At 37.4% G+C, this 13,820-nt stretch overlaps 1 protein-coding gene across 17 annotated transcripts in view; it reads left to right on the top strand.

Moving 5' to 3' along the window:
* Positions 1-12,326, top strand: part of Mbtd1 (mbt domain containing 1) — a 63,664-nt gene extending 51,338 nt beyond the window's left edge. For 13 of the 17 annotated variants that reach the window (XM_047542696.1, XM_047542691.1, XM_047542695.1 and 10 more), the window contains 2 exons: positions 2,661-2,852; positions 9,141-12,326. In XM_047542696.1, the coding sequence (XP_047398652.1) occupies positions 2,661-2,852; positions 9,141-9,259 (311 nt within the window). In that variant the 3' untranslated portion in view covers positions 9,260-12,326. Of the gene's footprint in view, positions 1-2,660; positions 2,853-6,403; positions 6,486-9,140 lie in introns of all 17 variants that reach the window. The other 4 variants (XM_047542702.1, XM_047542701.1, XR_007107560.1 and 1 more) reach the window with 3 other exon arrangements.
* The last annotated feature ends 1,494 nt before the right edge of the window (positions 12,327-13,820 follow it).

The following is a 13,820-nucleotide window of genomic DNA, read 5'->3' as shown; positions in this document are numbered from 1 at the left end:
GTTCTTCATTCCCAGTACTGCAAAAAATAATAATAATTTTATTATTCCAAGATTTAAGAAGAATATGCTTTACTAATTTATGACTTATTGTGTACAAATTCACATGCCTTCCTCAGTATGACTCTTTTAGGGTTTGTTTCTGGCTTATGGGGTTTAAATTATTTGAATTAATGGGCTAGGGACAGAGGAGAAAGAATGTAATTAATGAGGTAATAATATCAGTACTGGTGATATTTTATCTTTACTAGATTTCTGGATTAGCTGGAATAATGAATTTAGCTATAGATGGAACATATTCCTAAACTGGGACATTTTGATAGTGCTCAGTGTTATGATATCATTTTAATGCCTTTAAATTGTTCTTTGGATATAGAAAGGAAAAGAAGTACAAAGCTGAGCTGAGGATGTAGCTCAGAGGTAGAGTTCTTACCTAGCAAGTGTGATGCCCTGCACTGAATCCCAGCACCACAAAAGAAAAAGAAGATTAAAACACACACACACACACACACACACACACACACACAAACCCTTATTAGATACCTAGAAACCTTGGGGAATAATATGTTTTGGAATTTAGAATTTTTTGGATTTTAGAAAAGAAATATGGTGTGTGTAGCATAAACAATGTAATACCCACGCACACACTGGAATATTTTCTGAAGCAAAAGCTAGTTACATTAAATGGATCAAGTAAAAATTATAAATGGATCACAAAAGGAGTATGGTTTTGTTGTCAAAATCTTATAAAATCTCTGAATATTGGACTTGATGATAAGGAGTTATAGTACTATTTTAAGAAGCAGTTTTCATCTGCTGCTTTTCTCAACAATTTATTAGAAAATTTTCCCACAACACCATTTAGCTAAATAAGAATGAACTTGGGACTTAGAAACATATAAGTCATTCATTGTAAGGCAGGTTTTTGTTTCAGTAGTAAATGGGCTACATTTATCTTGTGTTTGTCTTTTAAGTTTGCTGGTTGGTTATCGTGTTCTGGCTTTGTTGTTTCATCTTATAACTCTTTGGTCTTTTTGTACTTAAAATCCTTCATTAGTGTGTTCTTTGGTACTGCTTACATTTTACAGAGACATAGTTGATTGACTTCATCATTCTAGCTTGTTGGGGTAATGAGCTGAATTCATGCTGTAAATGGATAGTTGTTAACTACCTTTTTTTTTTTTTAAATAAGGGTAATGTTTTTAAATAAGGTAAAGAGGATCTATAGACTGTCCAATCTCAAAAGCCTCTTTCTCAAGATGTAGTAATTCTGGAGCAGGAAAAGCAACACTAATATCTGTTAAATTTCAGTATTTTCAGGGGCTACTGGGAGTAGAAGAAATCAGAGATGGTTCCTTGCCATTTTACTTCTAAGTATGTAATGTATTAGAAAAAGTCTTAAGTGGTTGCTGCACATGATTTTGGTATGGCAGTTGATAGATGAATGTGTACTCACTAGAAGCTTAGCTTCCAGATCATTTTACATAGGAATACTATCTTAGATTTATCTTTTAGTTCTGATTTTGTGAAACATAGTTCTCATTGGTCCTACCTGGGTCATTGTAGACTTTGGACAAGAACAGAAATAACTTAGAGTCACAAAGCTGTGTAAGTATCCATCAGCTTTCAACCTGATTAATACACTGTGCTTGGTGATTTGGTATTTGCAAAGTTGAGAATATATTTTTGATTAGTAAAAGCACTATGTAAGTCCTACAAGTCTTATGAAACTGTCCAAAGAATGCAATAAATTTTGTTTGAAAAGAAATTAGCTTAAGAACTTTCAGGCAGTGAGCTTTTATATTTTAGAAATGCTTTTCACAATAAGAATTAGAAATGTTTTCTGAAAGGATGTTTTGTTATAGGCATATTGGTACATGCCTGTAGTCTCAGCAACTTAGGAGGCTGAGACAAGAGGATCCCAAGTTCAAGGCCAGCCTCAGCAATTAAGCAAGACCCTATCTCAAAATACAAAACAAAAAGGACTGGAGATGAAGCTCAGTGGTAAAGCATCCTTGGGTTCAACCCTTAGTACCCCCCCCCAAAAAAATGGATCGTGAACTAAAAGTTAGGGGAGCACATTTTATATCACTAAAATCCTACCACCTGAATCATATATTTAAAACTGTTTTACTTTGATTTCTCCCTGAAAACCAACATTTGAGCTTATGTGGCCAGTAAATACTACCCTGAAAGTGGTGCTTTTAAGATCTTCTCTCAGGCTGGGAGTGTAGCTCCGTGTAGAGTACTTGCCTAGTGTTTATGAGGCCCCAGCACCGCTAGAGAAAGGGGAAAAAGACCCTGTTTCTCTTCCATTGGTTTTTCACCCTATCTCAAGCTGAGATTTCTTGAAAGAAATTAGACAGCTATTCTCTACACCAAATGCTCTCCATAGTTCATTTTGCTTTGTTGTGTTTTAAATGTACTTGAGACTTAGGAGGTAGGATTATCACTCGGAGAGTAGAAACAGTGTCCTCCACTATCACTCCCAACACTCACACAAATTCAAACACTCTCACTCCATTGTTGTCAGAAATACAAGCCTTCCATAGTGGGTTCTCTTTGCAGAGTGTCCTGTGCGACCCAGCCTTCCTAGTTATGCAATGCACTTTTCGTACCACGCACGTAAGTCAAAGCTTACTTCAGTCTGACTTGATGTTTAGAGAGGAAGATGCCAGTTGGGAAGAAGCCTGTCAGTTTGTCGAGCCTGCCCATGACAGGTGGGGTGCGGAGGAGCTTCTCTGGTGACGAAGAGTTGACTCCTCCTCCATACCGAGCCCTGCCAGCACAGACAGCCCCGGAGGCCTTCCCACCTCCCAGCACTAGCCGAGAGTTCAGGCCCAGCCTCAAAACAGGTAACGAGTCACTCAGCACCGCAGGTACTGCAGAGGGTAAAGTGCCGGGCTGGGTGGCGGGAGACAAAGCATGGTCTAGCGCGTCAGATGCTGCCTCATTAAAGTTTTCTTTTTCTTTTAACTAAAAAATTCATTCTCACTGATCCTTGGTAGTCACATCACAAAGATGAATCATCAGGAAAGGATTTTTTTGTTGCTATAAAATACTTGGTGAGCTTCAAATTATGGTAAAGTTATTTCAGTTTATGGAACTGTGAGGCAATTGTAATATTTTATGGTTTCATTAAAATGGCAGATTTCTGAGTGACTTGACCTAGGAAAGAAATATGTCAGGAGGGAACAGTCTGATCAGTCAGATCCAAACATGAGGCTTTGTTTGTAACATTCCATAGTGTGTCATTCATGGAAAAAGGTTGTGTTGATTTCTAAAGTAAGTGTGCTTTTGGTAGTAACATTTACCATGAACATAACTGGATAACATAATTTTGGGTATATGATATCTATATAATTTTTGTGTTGAATTTGAAATTTGTTTCCATGATTTCATGTTTATGTATGTATAGTGAGTGACTTATTAGGAAAATGGCATTTACTTTGAGATTAATTGGTTAGATTATTAGGAAAACTGCAGAAGGGATAATTTTTGCCCTTTGTAATTGCTAAGAACAAAGCGGGTGTTTTCAGAGGATGCCAGAGAGCTTCAGTTTCACATGATGAACTTTAGGCATGAGTCCAGATCATATAGCTTCAAAGCCAAAGTTCTCAGTATTCCTTAAAATGTCTTTTGTGTGTTGGAAACCTAGATGAGATTTAGTGCCTACCTATTTTCTTCTCTTTCTTCCATTTGCTAACATTTTTGCACCAGAAGTTATCAGTCTTTTCCCCCCCTCCCCCACCCCCCACTTTAGGAAGTGTTCTTTAGCTTTTGTATCTCTCCTAGTCTGTTAGGTCCTCTTGCTCTTTCCCAGCCTGTTTTTCTTGTGATCACTCTGATACCCTAATATCTAGAGGAAATTACAAAACTTTCATATGAAACAGACTAGAATTACAAATCCAAAGTTACCTGCTCTTTAATGGAAAAACCTTCATAATCTGAAAAAGCTTCCAGTTTCTTTTCTTGTTTAGCTTTTCATTTTATACTTGCTAATTATGAAATAATCTTCCTTTACCTAATTAAGTGTGGACATTATGAGTTCTGAATATGTTTGAATTTTTATGGGATTTTGGGTGAGTTTTCTTAAGACACACTAATTTTAGAGGCATGTGTCATTTTGTGAGAGGTCCCGATTCATGTAAAACAGCTTGACTTCTTAGATTGGCACAACTCAAGAATTTAGAATAGACTTGCCAAACAGAAAGCAGCACATGGCTTCTTATGTGACTTCCTTTTTCCATTAGTGCCTGTCATATCTTCTGACTTGGGGGTACATCTTGTGGGACGTGGTGTGATTTTACTCTGGTGAAACTGTAGGGACTGCATTGTTACCTTACCTGTCTGAAAACTGCAATTTGGTTAGCTGTTGAGAGAATTTTTTGTGGGCTTTGTAGGTGGGAAAATGTCATTTCAGTTTTATCTCCTGAAATGTTAGTGATTAGTGTCAACAAAGTGACTTTCTTTTTAAAAAGAGAGCTAAGAAAAAGCATTTGTGTAGAAGATGACTTTTGGCCACAGGATCTATTTCATCCATCATTCATTGAGAATAAGGCCTGGAAAGGAAAATGATAGTTTGAACATACCAGACAGGCTTTATTTTCAGTTCCATGAAACCAGTGAAACTTTGCATTAAAACATTCCACATCTGATTGAATGTTTCACCTGTATCTTGAGTGATTTTTTTAAGCACATCATTTCCATATATTAACATGACTAGAAGCCTAATCCAGAAATTTGTTATTAGTGGCAAATGCACATAGTTTCAGATGTGCTTTAGAATCTCAGCTTATCTTTCTTAACATTAAAAAATAAAACATCTGTTTGAATGGAACATGTTTGATCTTGAAGCACGATAATTCCCATTCATTTAGCCATCTGATCATCCTATAGCAAGATATTGTTTGAATCAACCTTTTATTGTGGGTACTGCACCTTTAATGAACTTGGGTTTTGTTGTCTATGTGTTTATCTTTGTGGTATTGTTAAAATGTTCCTAACACTTTAATACATGTTGGTTAGAGGTAAAGGATAGCTATTATACATTTAATACTGTTCTTTGTAACAGCATTTTTATTAAGTAGTCTTTTTTAAAGAAAGGAAAGAACTGCACAGTCTTGTTTGCTTTACTTTTCAACTGTCTGATTGGTGTTAGTTTTGCTGTTATTATACACAGTGTATTCACTTTTCTGTCTTTGGCCTATTGAATTTTCAACCACCAGTACCAACCCAGGTACCAAAGTAAGATGAGAATTAAGTTGTCATTGCTCAGAAGATTATTCTGTAAATGAGTAAATAAGATGTCAAAGGCCATTAATTTTTAAAAATAATCTTCTGTATTAAAATCAGGATATGGGGTTGGAGGTGTAGCTCACTGTTAAGAGGACTTGCGTAGTATGCATGTGCACAAGATCCTGGTTTCCATCCTTAGCACCACACACACACAGAGGTGTAGCCATTTTAATGTTGTTCTACATAGTGACAGCATTACTGTCGAATGAAAAATGTAAATGTTTACTCCCCTTAATGCTCTTGAGACCTAATTCTCATAAATTGATATTTTTATTTTCAAAATATTGAAAAAATTGAATAAAAATATTGAAAAAATATTCCCAGTTTACATTCCATATTCAGTAGTTCCCCTTATCCAAGTGGAGTATTTTCCAAGACCCCCTGAGTAGATACCTGAAACCACATAAACTCTAACATATATGTTGTTTTTTCTTAACATATATACATATTATAAAGCTTAATTTATAAATTAAGCACATTAAGAAATTAACAATAGGGCTGGGGATATAGCTCAGTTGGTAGAGTGCTTGCAAGAGGCCCTGGGTTCAATCCCCAGCACCGCAAAAAAAAAAAAAAAAAGAAAGAAAGAAAGAAAGAAAGAAAGAAAGAAATTAACAATAACTAATAATAAAATAGAAAAACCATAACAATGTGCTATGATAAAATTGCCAACATTATTGCTCTTGTGCTTTGGGGTGAGTAAACAGTTACTTGAGCACACATACTATAATATTATGACAGTCCATCCAATAACCTAGATAACTACTAAGTGACTAACAGGCAGGCAATGTATATTGCACAAATACACCTAACAGAGGGAGAATTTACATCCCAAACTGCAAAAGATTTCATCACTGTACTCAGAATAAGGCACAATGTAGAATTTATGAATTATTTTTTACTGGAATTTTCCATTCAGTGTTTTCAAACTGCAGTTGACCATAGAAACCTGAAACTGCAAAAGTGAAACCAAGGGGCTGGGGATATAGCTCAGTTTTCATGCCTAGCATGAAAAAGACCCTGGGTTCAATCCCCAGCCCCACCAAAAAAAAAACAAAGTGAAACCAAAGATAAAGGGGGACTCCTGTATTTTCATCCTTCATTCCAGATTGTTATTGAAAAGATACAAAATACACACAAATAAACAATGATTTGGAGCCAGATGCCTGAAGAGGCCAGCAATTATTTCAGTGAGTAAAGCAAACACCATGAGCCTGGGGGTATGGTGGTAGATGGGAATCTCAGCCTGCCCAGATACAGGGTGTGGCGGCCAGTCAGTCCCCACTGGTCATATAGCTCTTTAAGGATGCTAAACGTTGCCAGTTCTCTCTATTTTTCAGATTTCTATGTGAAATATCAAGATTGAAAATAAGTCAAATTAATTTTTAAAAAGGTATATAGCTCAGTGGTGGAGCACTTGTCTAGCTTGCACCAGGCCCAGGTGAGAGGGGGATAGTTTGTGACCTCCAATTTAGCAGATCCTGTGTATGCTAAAGAAGTTGAGGAAGGTTAGCATTACTCATCATGGGACCAGAGTCCAGTGATTGTAATAATTTTAAGAGACCACCTCACCTGTATTTCAAATTATTTGTAACTTCGCCAGGTGTGGTAGCGTACACCAGTGTTCAGTAATCCAGTGATTCAAGGGGCTGAGGTAGGAAGATCACAAGTTCAAGATTAGCCTAGGCAATTTAACAAGATCCTGTCTCAACATAAAGAATAAAAAGAGCTGGGGATATAGCTCAGTGGTAGAGTGCCCCTGGGTTCAATACCCAGTACTGCCCACAAAAAAAAAAAAAAAAAATTTTTTTTGCCCAGCACAGTGCATGCCTGTAATCCCAGCAGCTTGAGAGGCTGAGACAGGAGGATCTCAAGTTCAGAGCTAGCCTCAGCCTCAGCAACAGTGAGGCACTAAGCAACTCAGTGAGACCCTATCTCTAAATAAAATACAGAATAACTGAGGGTGTGGCTAAGTGGTCTAGTACCCCTGAGTTCAATCCCTAGTACCTTGTTGTTGTTTTTGTTTTTTGAAACTCTACCAACTCAATTTTGGTTGGACAGTAACTACTGGGAATTGACCCAGGGCCTTGCACATGCTAGTAGGCAAGTGCTCTGCCACTGAGCTATAGCCCCTGCCCCTGGACAGTAACTTTTAAGAAACCTGAACACATCTCTGAGAGGTTGGGTAGTTGTTAAAAGTAGTCTGACACCTAGCTAAGATCATTGTCATTAGAAAAGTAAAGTAATTTTTTGAAGCGAAATTTTGTGGGCAGGCTAATGATACTAGGTAGTTAGGTTGAGGGATGGTAACAAGAGTAGTTTATTAAAGGAGATAGGAAAGTCTCAGAGTTAAACTTAACCTAAAATTTGGACCTAAGATCAACTTTGGACCCAGCAAAGATGAAATTACTCTTTCCTGTCAAAATATTGAAAATTGAAAAATAGTCCTCCATAGAAATTAAGATCTACTCAGAAATTAAGATCTACTCAAACATGACCTATCCATAAATTGAGTATTGCCTATACTATAAATTTGTTTTCATTAAAAAGCAAGTCGTCAGATAACAACTTGGTCAGGCAATGAGTACTAGTATTAAGTGATCTCATTGGACAAGTTGGCAGTTTTGCATTAGTGATTTTCACATTGTTGGTGTCAATCATTTTTGTGTGTGTGGTGTTGGGATTGGAACCCAGAGCCTTTGCAAATGCGAGGCAAGTGCTCTACCACTGAGCTGTGCCTCTAGCCCAGTAAACATTTAACTAAAAGAAGTACCCAAATTTTTTTTGACTTTGGTTTAAATATAGTTTAATATAAGATTTATTTTTATAAATGTAATTTATATGGTAAATATTGTTTCACATTCATATTTGTGTATTTAATATGAGATTCATGCCCTTTTTTTTAAATTTAGTTATAGATGGACACAGTACCTTCATTTCATTTATTTACTTACTTATCTGTGGTGCTGAGGATCGAACTCAGTGCGTCACACATGCTAGGCAAGTGCTCTGCCACTGAGCCACAAACAAGCCCTGCCTTTTTTTTTCTTTAGGGAATCTTTTTAATGACGATAATCCCGGGCTAGCTAGTAGCTCAGTGATATGAAGCACTTGCCTTCTGTGCCCAAGGCCCTGAACTTGATTCCCAGTGCTACAAAAATAAATAAGAGGTGTCACTTGGGGAGAGTAGGGATTATATTAAAGTCATAATATAAATATATATATATATATGTTAAAGTCATAATATTGTGTTATTTATTATTATACCTCAGAAGTATGCAAGAAATATGCCATTGTTCCTGTAGACATTGACATAAAAGTGAATACATAATCATAAGAACAATTATTTTAGATTAGCATTCCAACAAAGACATCCACTGTGCAGTGACCAGTGTGTAGTATTATTCCTTTCTAAAACATTCCTAAATTGCCAGTATGATTTGAAAATTAAAATTTGAACTCAAGGTGTATCTCAGTGGTAGAGCACTTTCCTAGCACATGCAAATCTGGGTTGATACCCAGCACTTAATAATTTTTTAAATTAAATGTTCAAACTTGCAGGGGTTGTTGTGTTGTGTTGTGTTGTGTTGTGTTGTGGTTTTTCTAGTGCCAGGAGTCAAAACCCATGCTAGGCAAGCACTCTACCACTGAGTTATATCCCCAGCCCTCCAGGGTTTACTTCTTAGATTTATTGATAAAGAAGTCTTATTAACTGTAAAGCTGAAGGAACATGAAGAGTAAAGGAAATCTGGATATTCCAGAAGCTTGGTAACATCCCGTACATTCCTTTCTCCTCTCTTCTCTCTCTCTCTCTCTCTCTCTCTCTCTCTCTCTCTCTCATACAGTGACTACGTTGCAGCTGAAGGAGGAGTTGCTAGATGGAGAGGATTACAACTTCCTCCAAGGAGCATCTGATCAGGAAAGCAATGGCTCTGCCAACTTCTACATCAAACAAGAGCCATGAGGTGGCTCAGAAACTGAGGGCGGGACGGGAAAAATTTTACACAGAACTGATTTATAATCAATCCAGCTGTACAGTGGGCTATTCTACTGGGACATTTTGCTAAACACAGAAAATTTCAGTTCCAGATTTTTCAGGTGGGTAGGGAAACTATTTTAGTCGGGTGGGGGGGAAATTTTTCAATTTATAAAAAGATGGACAATTTTTGTGTTGTATTTGAAGCTTTTGAAAGAATTTTGTAATATTTTCCAAGTTTGGATTTATGTGCATTGTTAACAAGAACTGAAAATCTAACTTTTTTGGTAAGATTGAAGTTTAGGTAGCAGGATTGAAGGAAATGATTTAAGAAGGATATAGTTGTAAATGCAAATGAACTGTCATTACAAATGAACCTTTTTGGTACCTGTTGGGAGATTTTTGGATTTTAGAAGTTAGGCCAGTCACATCTCCAGCTTCCTTTGCTGCAGAAATATGCAACTGAACCCCTCATGGAGGGCTCATCACCACGTAGATCACGGAAGGGGTAATTAATTCTGCTTGTAGGCATTTTATTGCAGCCCATTTTAAATGTTTGTACAGAAATGTTTTTCATTCTGTGAAAATTTATTTGGAGTTCTGTATGAAACTGGAAGAACTCTGGATACATTTATATGTTCGTTTAAGTAAAAATTGATTCAAATTATCTAACACTAAAATGTTAAACTGGAATGGTTGACAAGATCCACAGGATCTCGATATACATGCTATGGGGTTAGGGAAAATGTAATATTGTCCTAAGTTTGTTTTCTTTTCCTTGCTAAAAAATACCCCACAAAAGGGATTCTGATCAATTCTCTGCCATTTCCCTCCATCTGTGAGACAGCAACTTGGCATAATCACACACCAAAACAGATGTTCTGTATTACCAAAAGAATCAAAAGTTGTTGAAAGCCAAAATACGTTTAGATTTCAAAATCATTCCAGCTCCACATTTAACTAGCTTGGATTTGTTAGAAAACTAATTTGAAAAAGAATTTAATTTTCATACAATCCAGTATGAATTATCTTTAATTGTAGTCAGAATTTATTTTAACAGTAATAACTTATTTGGACCATTTTGAACATTCCCTATTTTAAAATTCACATGGCTTCCTTTAAAAATAGGGTACAAGGGTAAATTGGTGAAAGGTTTGCTCTCTGTTTTCTAACCTATGAGTTGTGACTGAATGAGAGAGCTCTAGCGTTTACCAGTGAGGTTCATAAACTAAACTCTCAGGAATTCATTGCATCTGTTGTAGAAGTGCTTCTGGGTCTTAGCCTGGCCTCTTCAGAGTGTTAATACTGACCATCTCCTCTGGAATATAGGCAGGGCTAATTAGAAATTAATCAAAATGATTAACCTCTACAGTCCTTCAGCCTATGGAATGCTTTAAAAAATGTTAGAAAGTCCCAGGAGACCATTTTAGGTAAGATTTTTGTTTGAATTTTAAAATGCATAGAACGTTTAAAACCAGCAATTTATTTTCTAAAATATTGCTCTACTTTTGGGAATAATAGCATTGGTAATACGCACAGGTTTACCTCATTCTATGCAAGAGGGGTTAATATCATAAGGTTTTGTAGTAGCTACTGGAAGTAAAATGTGTTACTTTATAATGTAAGAATGTATGGACTCGCATGTCACCATTTCTTAATACTGACTCTTTGGGGGCATACATACAGATCACATCAGCGCAAGTTGATTCTCATGTGTCAAATATATGTGAATTCAGCTGTAATTTACTGGATATTTATCTTAAACAACATTGCTGAGAGGGACCTACCATAAATGTGACATCCTCACACCTCCCAAATCTTGAACTTTAAAGAATCTTCCCATAAATTTAAAGCCTAGAAAAGTTCCAAGGCAAAGGGTACAGCAGTCTTTATTCTCAGGCTCAGTGGATTAAATCCAGGACTCTGGTTCCATGATACAGGTTCAAGAAGCCTGTGGTGTACTCTACCAGTACCTTGGGCACAGGGGCCCTCTGGGGAACTGAATAAACCAGGAGGGATGTGATTTGGAGCCAACCAGTCCTGGTAATTAGTTCTGTGAATGCTCATTTGTAGCCAGGTTTTATAAGCTTCCAGTTCTATAGCAAAACCAGGCTCTGAGTGTTTTAGGATTTCCCACATACTCATGAAGTGTTTCTTGTCTTGATCCAGTGACCAACAGTTAAGGGTTGGTAAGGACTTCCTATGGTCTAAACACAACCTGAAGCCCTCATTGCTCATACTCTAACTCCTGCTGCTGAGAACAGAAAATAAGTCAATGCAGAGGAGATGTATGTCTTAGCCATAACTCTGATTGTACAACTCAGTAGACCCATTCTCTTTTACGGTTCACAGTGTACTGCTGACCTTGGGTTTGTTTTTTTGTTTTTGTTTTTTGTTTTCCTGTTAGGATTACTTGGGGACTTTTGGTAGTTTAAACTCTTTAACCTTTTCCTTGCTGTGTATGAGGAAAGCTAAAGCTGTTATCAACTCCTTATTCTACGGATACTAACACGGGTTTTCAGTGTTTGTTTGTTTTTATTATTATTAATTTTGTGTGATGTGAATACCCTCTCCCATCAATATTTGTATTATGGTGCTATATATTTGGTAATGATCCTTTAATATTGGGAAGGGATTTTAAAAATACTGTGATTAAACTGGGTTTCTTCCTTTGATTTTCATATTTTAAATAAAGCCACAGTCATTTATACAAAAGAAAAGCATCTGTCCCTAGGCAAATCTTTTGAGGACAGAGATCAAACTGCATAAGGTTTTTACATCATTTCTGTATGTATTTGATATATAGATCAATATCTGTACAAATTTAATCTTTTATTTTCTGGTAACTTGTGATCATTGAGAAAGTGTTTGAAACTTTCTCATGAAGTGTATATAATGGCGTGAAAAATTCCTTCAGAGAAATTTATGTTCCTTTCATTTTTATCAAATTGCAAATTTTCAGCATGGATGTGAAAAGCATTAAAATTATAACTTTGTGTACAAGATTAAAATAATTCACTAAATTTGCCCTTTTTTACACAAAATAAAATGTTAAAGTTAAGCTGTGTTTGAGCAGTTCTTTACTGTGTTGAGGTTTGAGGGGGATGGTTTATTCAAAATATCGAATGCCTTCTTATAAGCAATTCTTAGAGGCCCCTGTTCCTTCCAAAAGGAACCTGTGATCTCATCTAACAGTACAGCCTGATCTCATCTAACAGTACAGGTGGCACGTGCATGCTGTGAGCAGTTTCCTCCTAGCTGGTAGGGAGAAAGAGAAGCCAGCATGGGCCCAGGACCCAAACTGTTTGGGGTTACCATGTTTAACAGGCTTTTTGTGTGTGCTTTGCTTTTGGTTTTTGCAGTACTGGAGATGTAAGCCAGGGCTTTGCACATGCTAGACTGCAGGTGCTATACCACTGAGCTACAGCCCAGCCCCACGTCAACACTGCTGACACCAGCATACATTTCTTTCTCCCCACTAAGTAGTTCTACAGAAGACTTTATCCTTTCTGATTCAAATTTCAGATCAATTCTGGCAGCCTACCTGGAGAGTCATCTCCAAGACTGTTCCCCCAACCCCATTTTAGAGCCTGTCATAAGCCCCAAGCTGTGACTTGTACTTCTAACCAACTGGCTATAAAATCTGGGTTCCATAATTGGCTCACAGAACTCAGGGAAACACTTTTACAATCACCCTTTTTAAAATAAAGGACAGGGGCTGGGGAGATAGCTCAGTCGGTAGAGTGCTTGCCTTGCAAGCACAAGGCCCTGGGTTCGATCCCCAGCACCCAAAAAAAATAAATAAATAAATAAATAAATAAATAAAGGACACAAAGAATACAGATAAGAAGCACAGGCAGGTCAAGTGGAAAGAACATGAAACTTCTGTCTTCTCTGATACCACCCTCCAGGCACTTCAGGAATGTGGAATCTCCCCAAACCTTGTCCTTTTGGCTTGCTATGGGCATTCCATTATACAGGAATGGCTGATAACATAGTCCACTGGTGATGAACTCAACATTTAGCCTGCCCCCTGCCCTTCCTAGAGGTTGGGGGATGAGACAGTTCCAACCGCATAGGCACAAGTTGGTTCCAAGAACCAGCCCCCCACCCCAGTCACCTCGGCATACAAAAGACCCTTCTCACTAAAGAGAATCCAAAGGTCTTAGGAGTTGTATACCAGCAATGGGCAGAAGCCAAACCACTTTTTTGGTGGTGCTGGGGATTAAACCCAGCACCTCAATGTGCTAGGCAAGCACTCCACCTCAGGAACTTCAGCCCCCAAATGTATTACGTCAATCATTGTAATTAGTGTAGCAATCTGCATAATAAATACAGTATTGAGTCTTACACAGAAGTGATTTCACTTTGGTTTTTTTTTTTTTGGGGGGGGGTTGCTGGGGATCGAACCCAGGGCCTTGTGCTTACAAGGCAAGCACTCTACCAACTGAGCTATCTCCCCAGACCCTCATCATTTTTTTTTTTTTTTTTGGGTGCTGGGGATCGAACCCAGGGCCTTGTGCTTGCAAGGCAAGCACTCTACCGACTG

Source organism: Sciurus carolinensis, chromosome 3 (genome assembly GCF_902686445.1).
Source record: "Sciurus carolinensis chromosome 3, mSciCar1.2, whole genome shotgun sequence".
Classification (NCBI taxonomy): Eukaryota; Metazoa; Chordata; class Mammalia; order Rodentia; family Sciuridae; genus Sciurus; species Sciurus carolinensis.
Note: the sequence above shows the minus strand (reverse complement) of the source record. Positions and strands in the feature narration are given on the sequence as shown.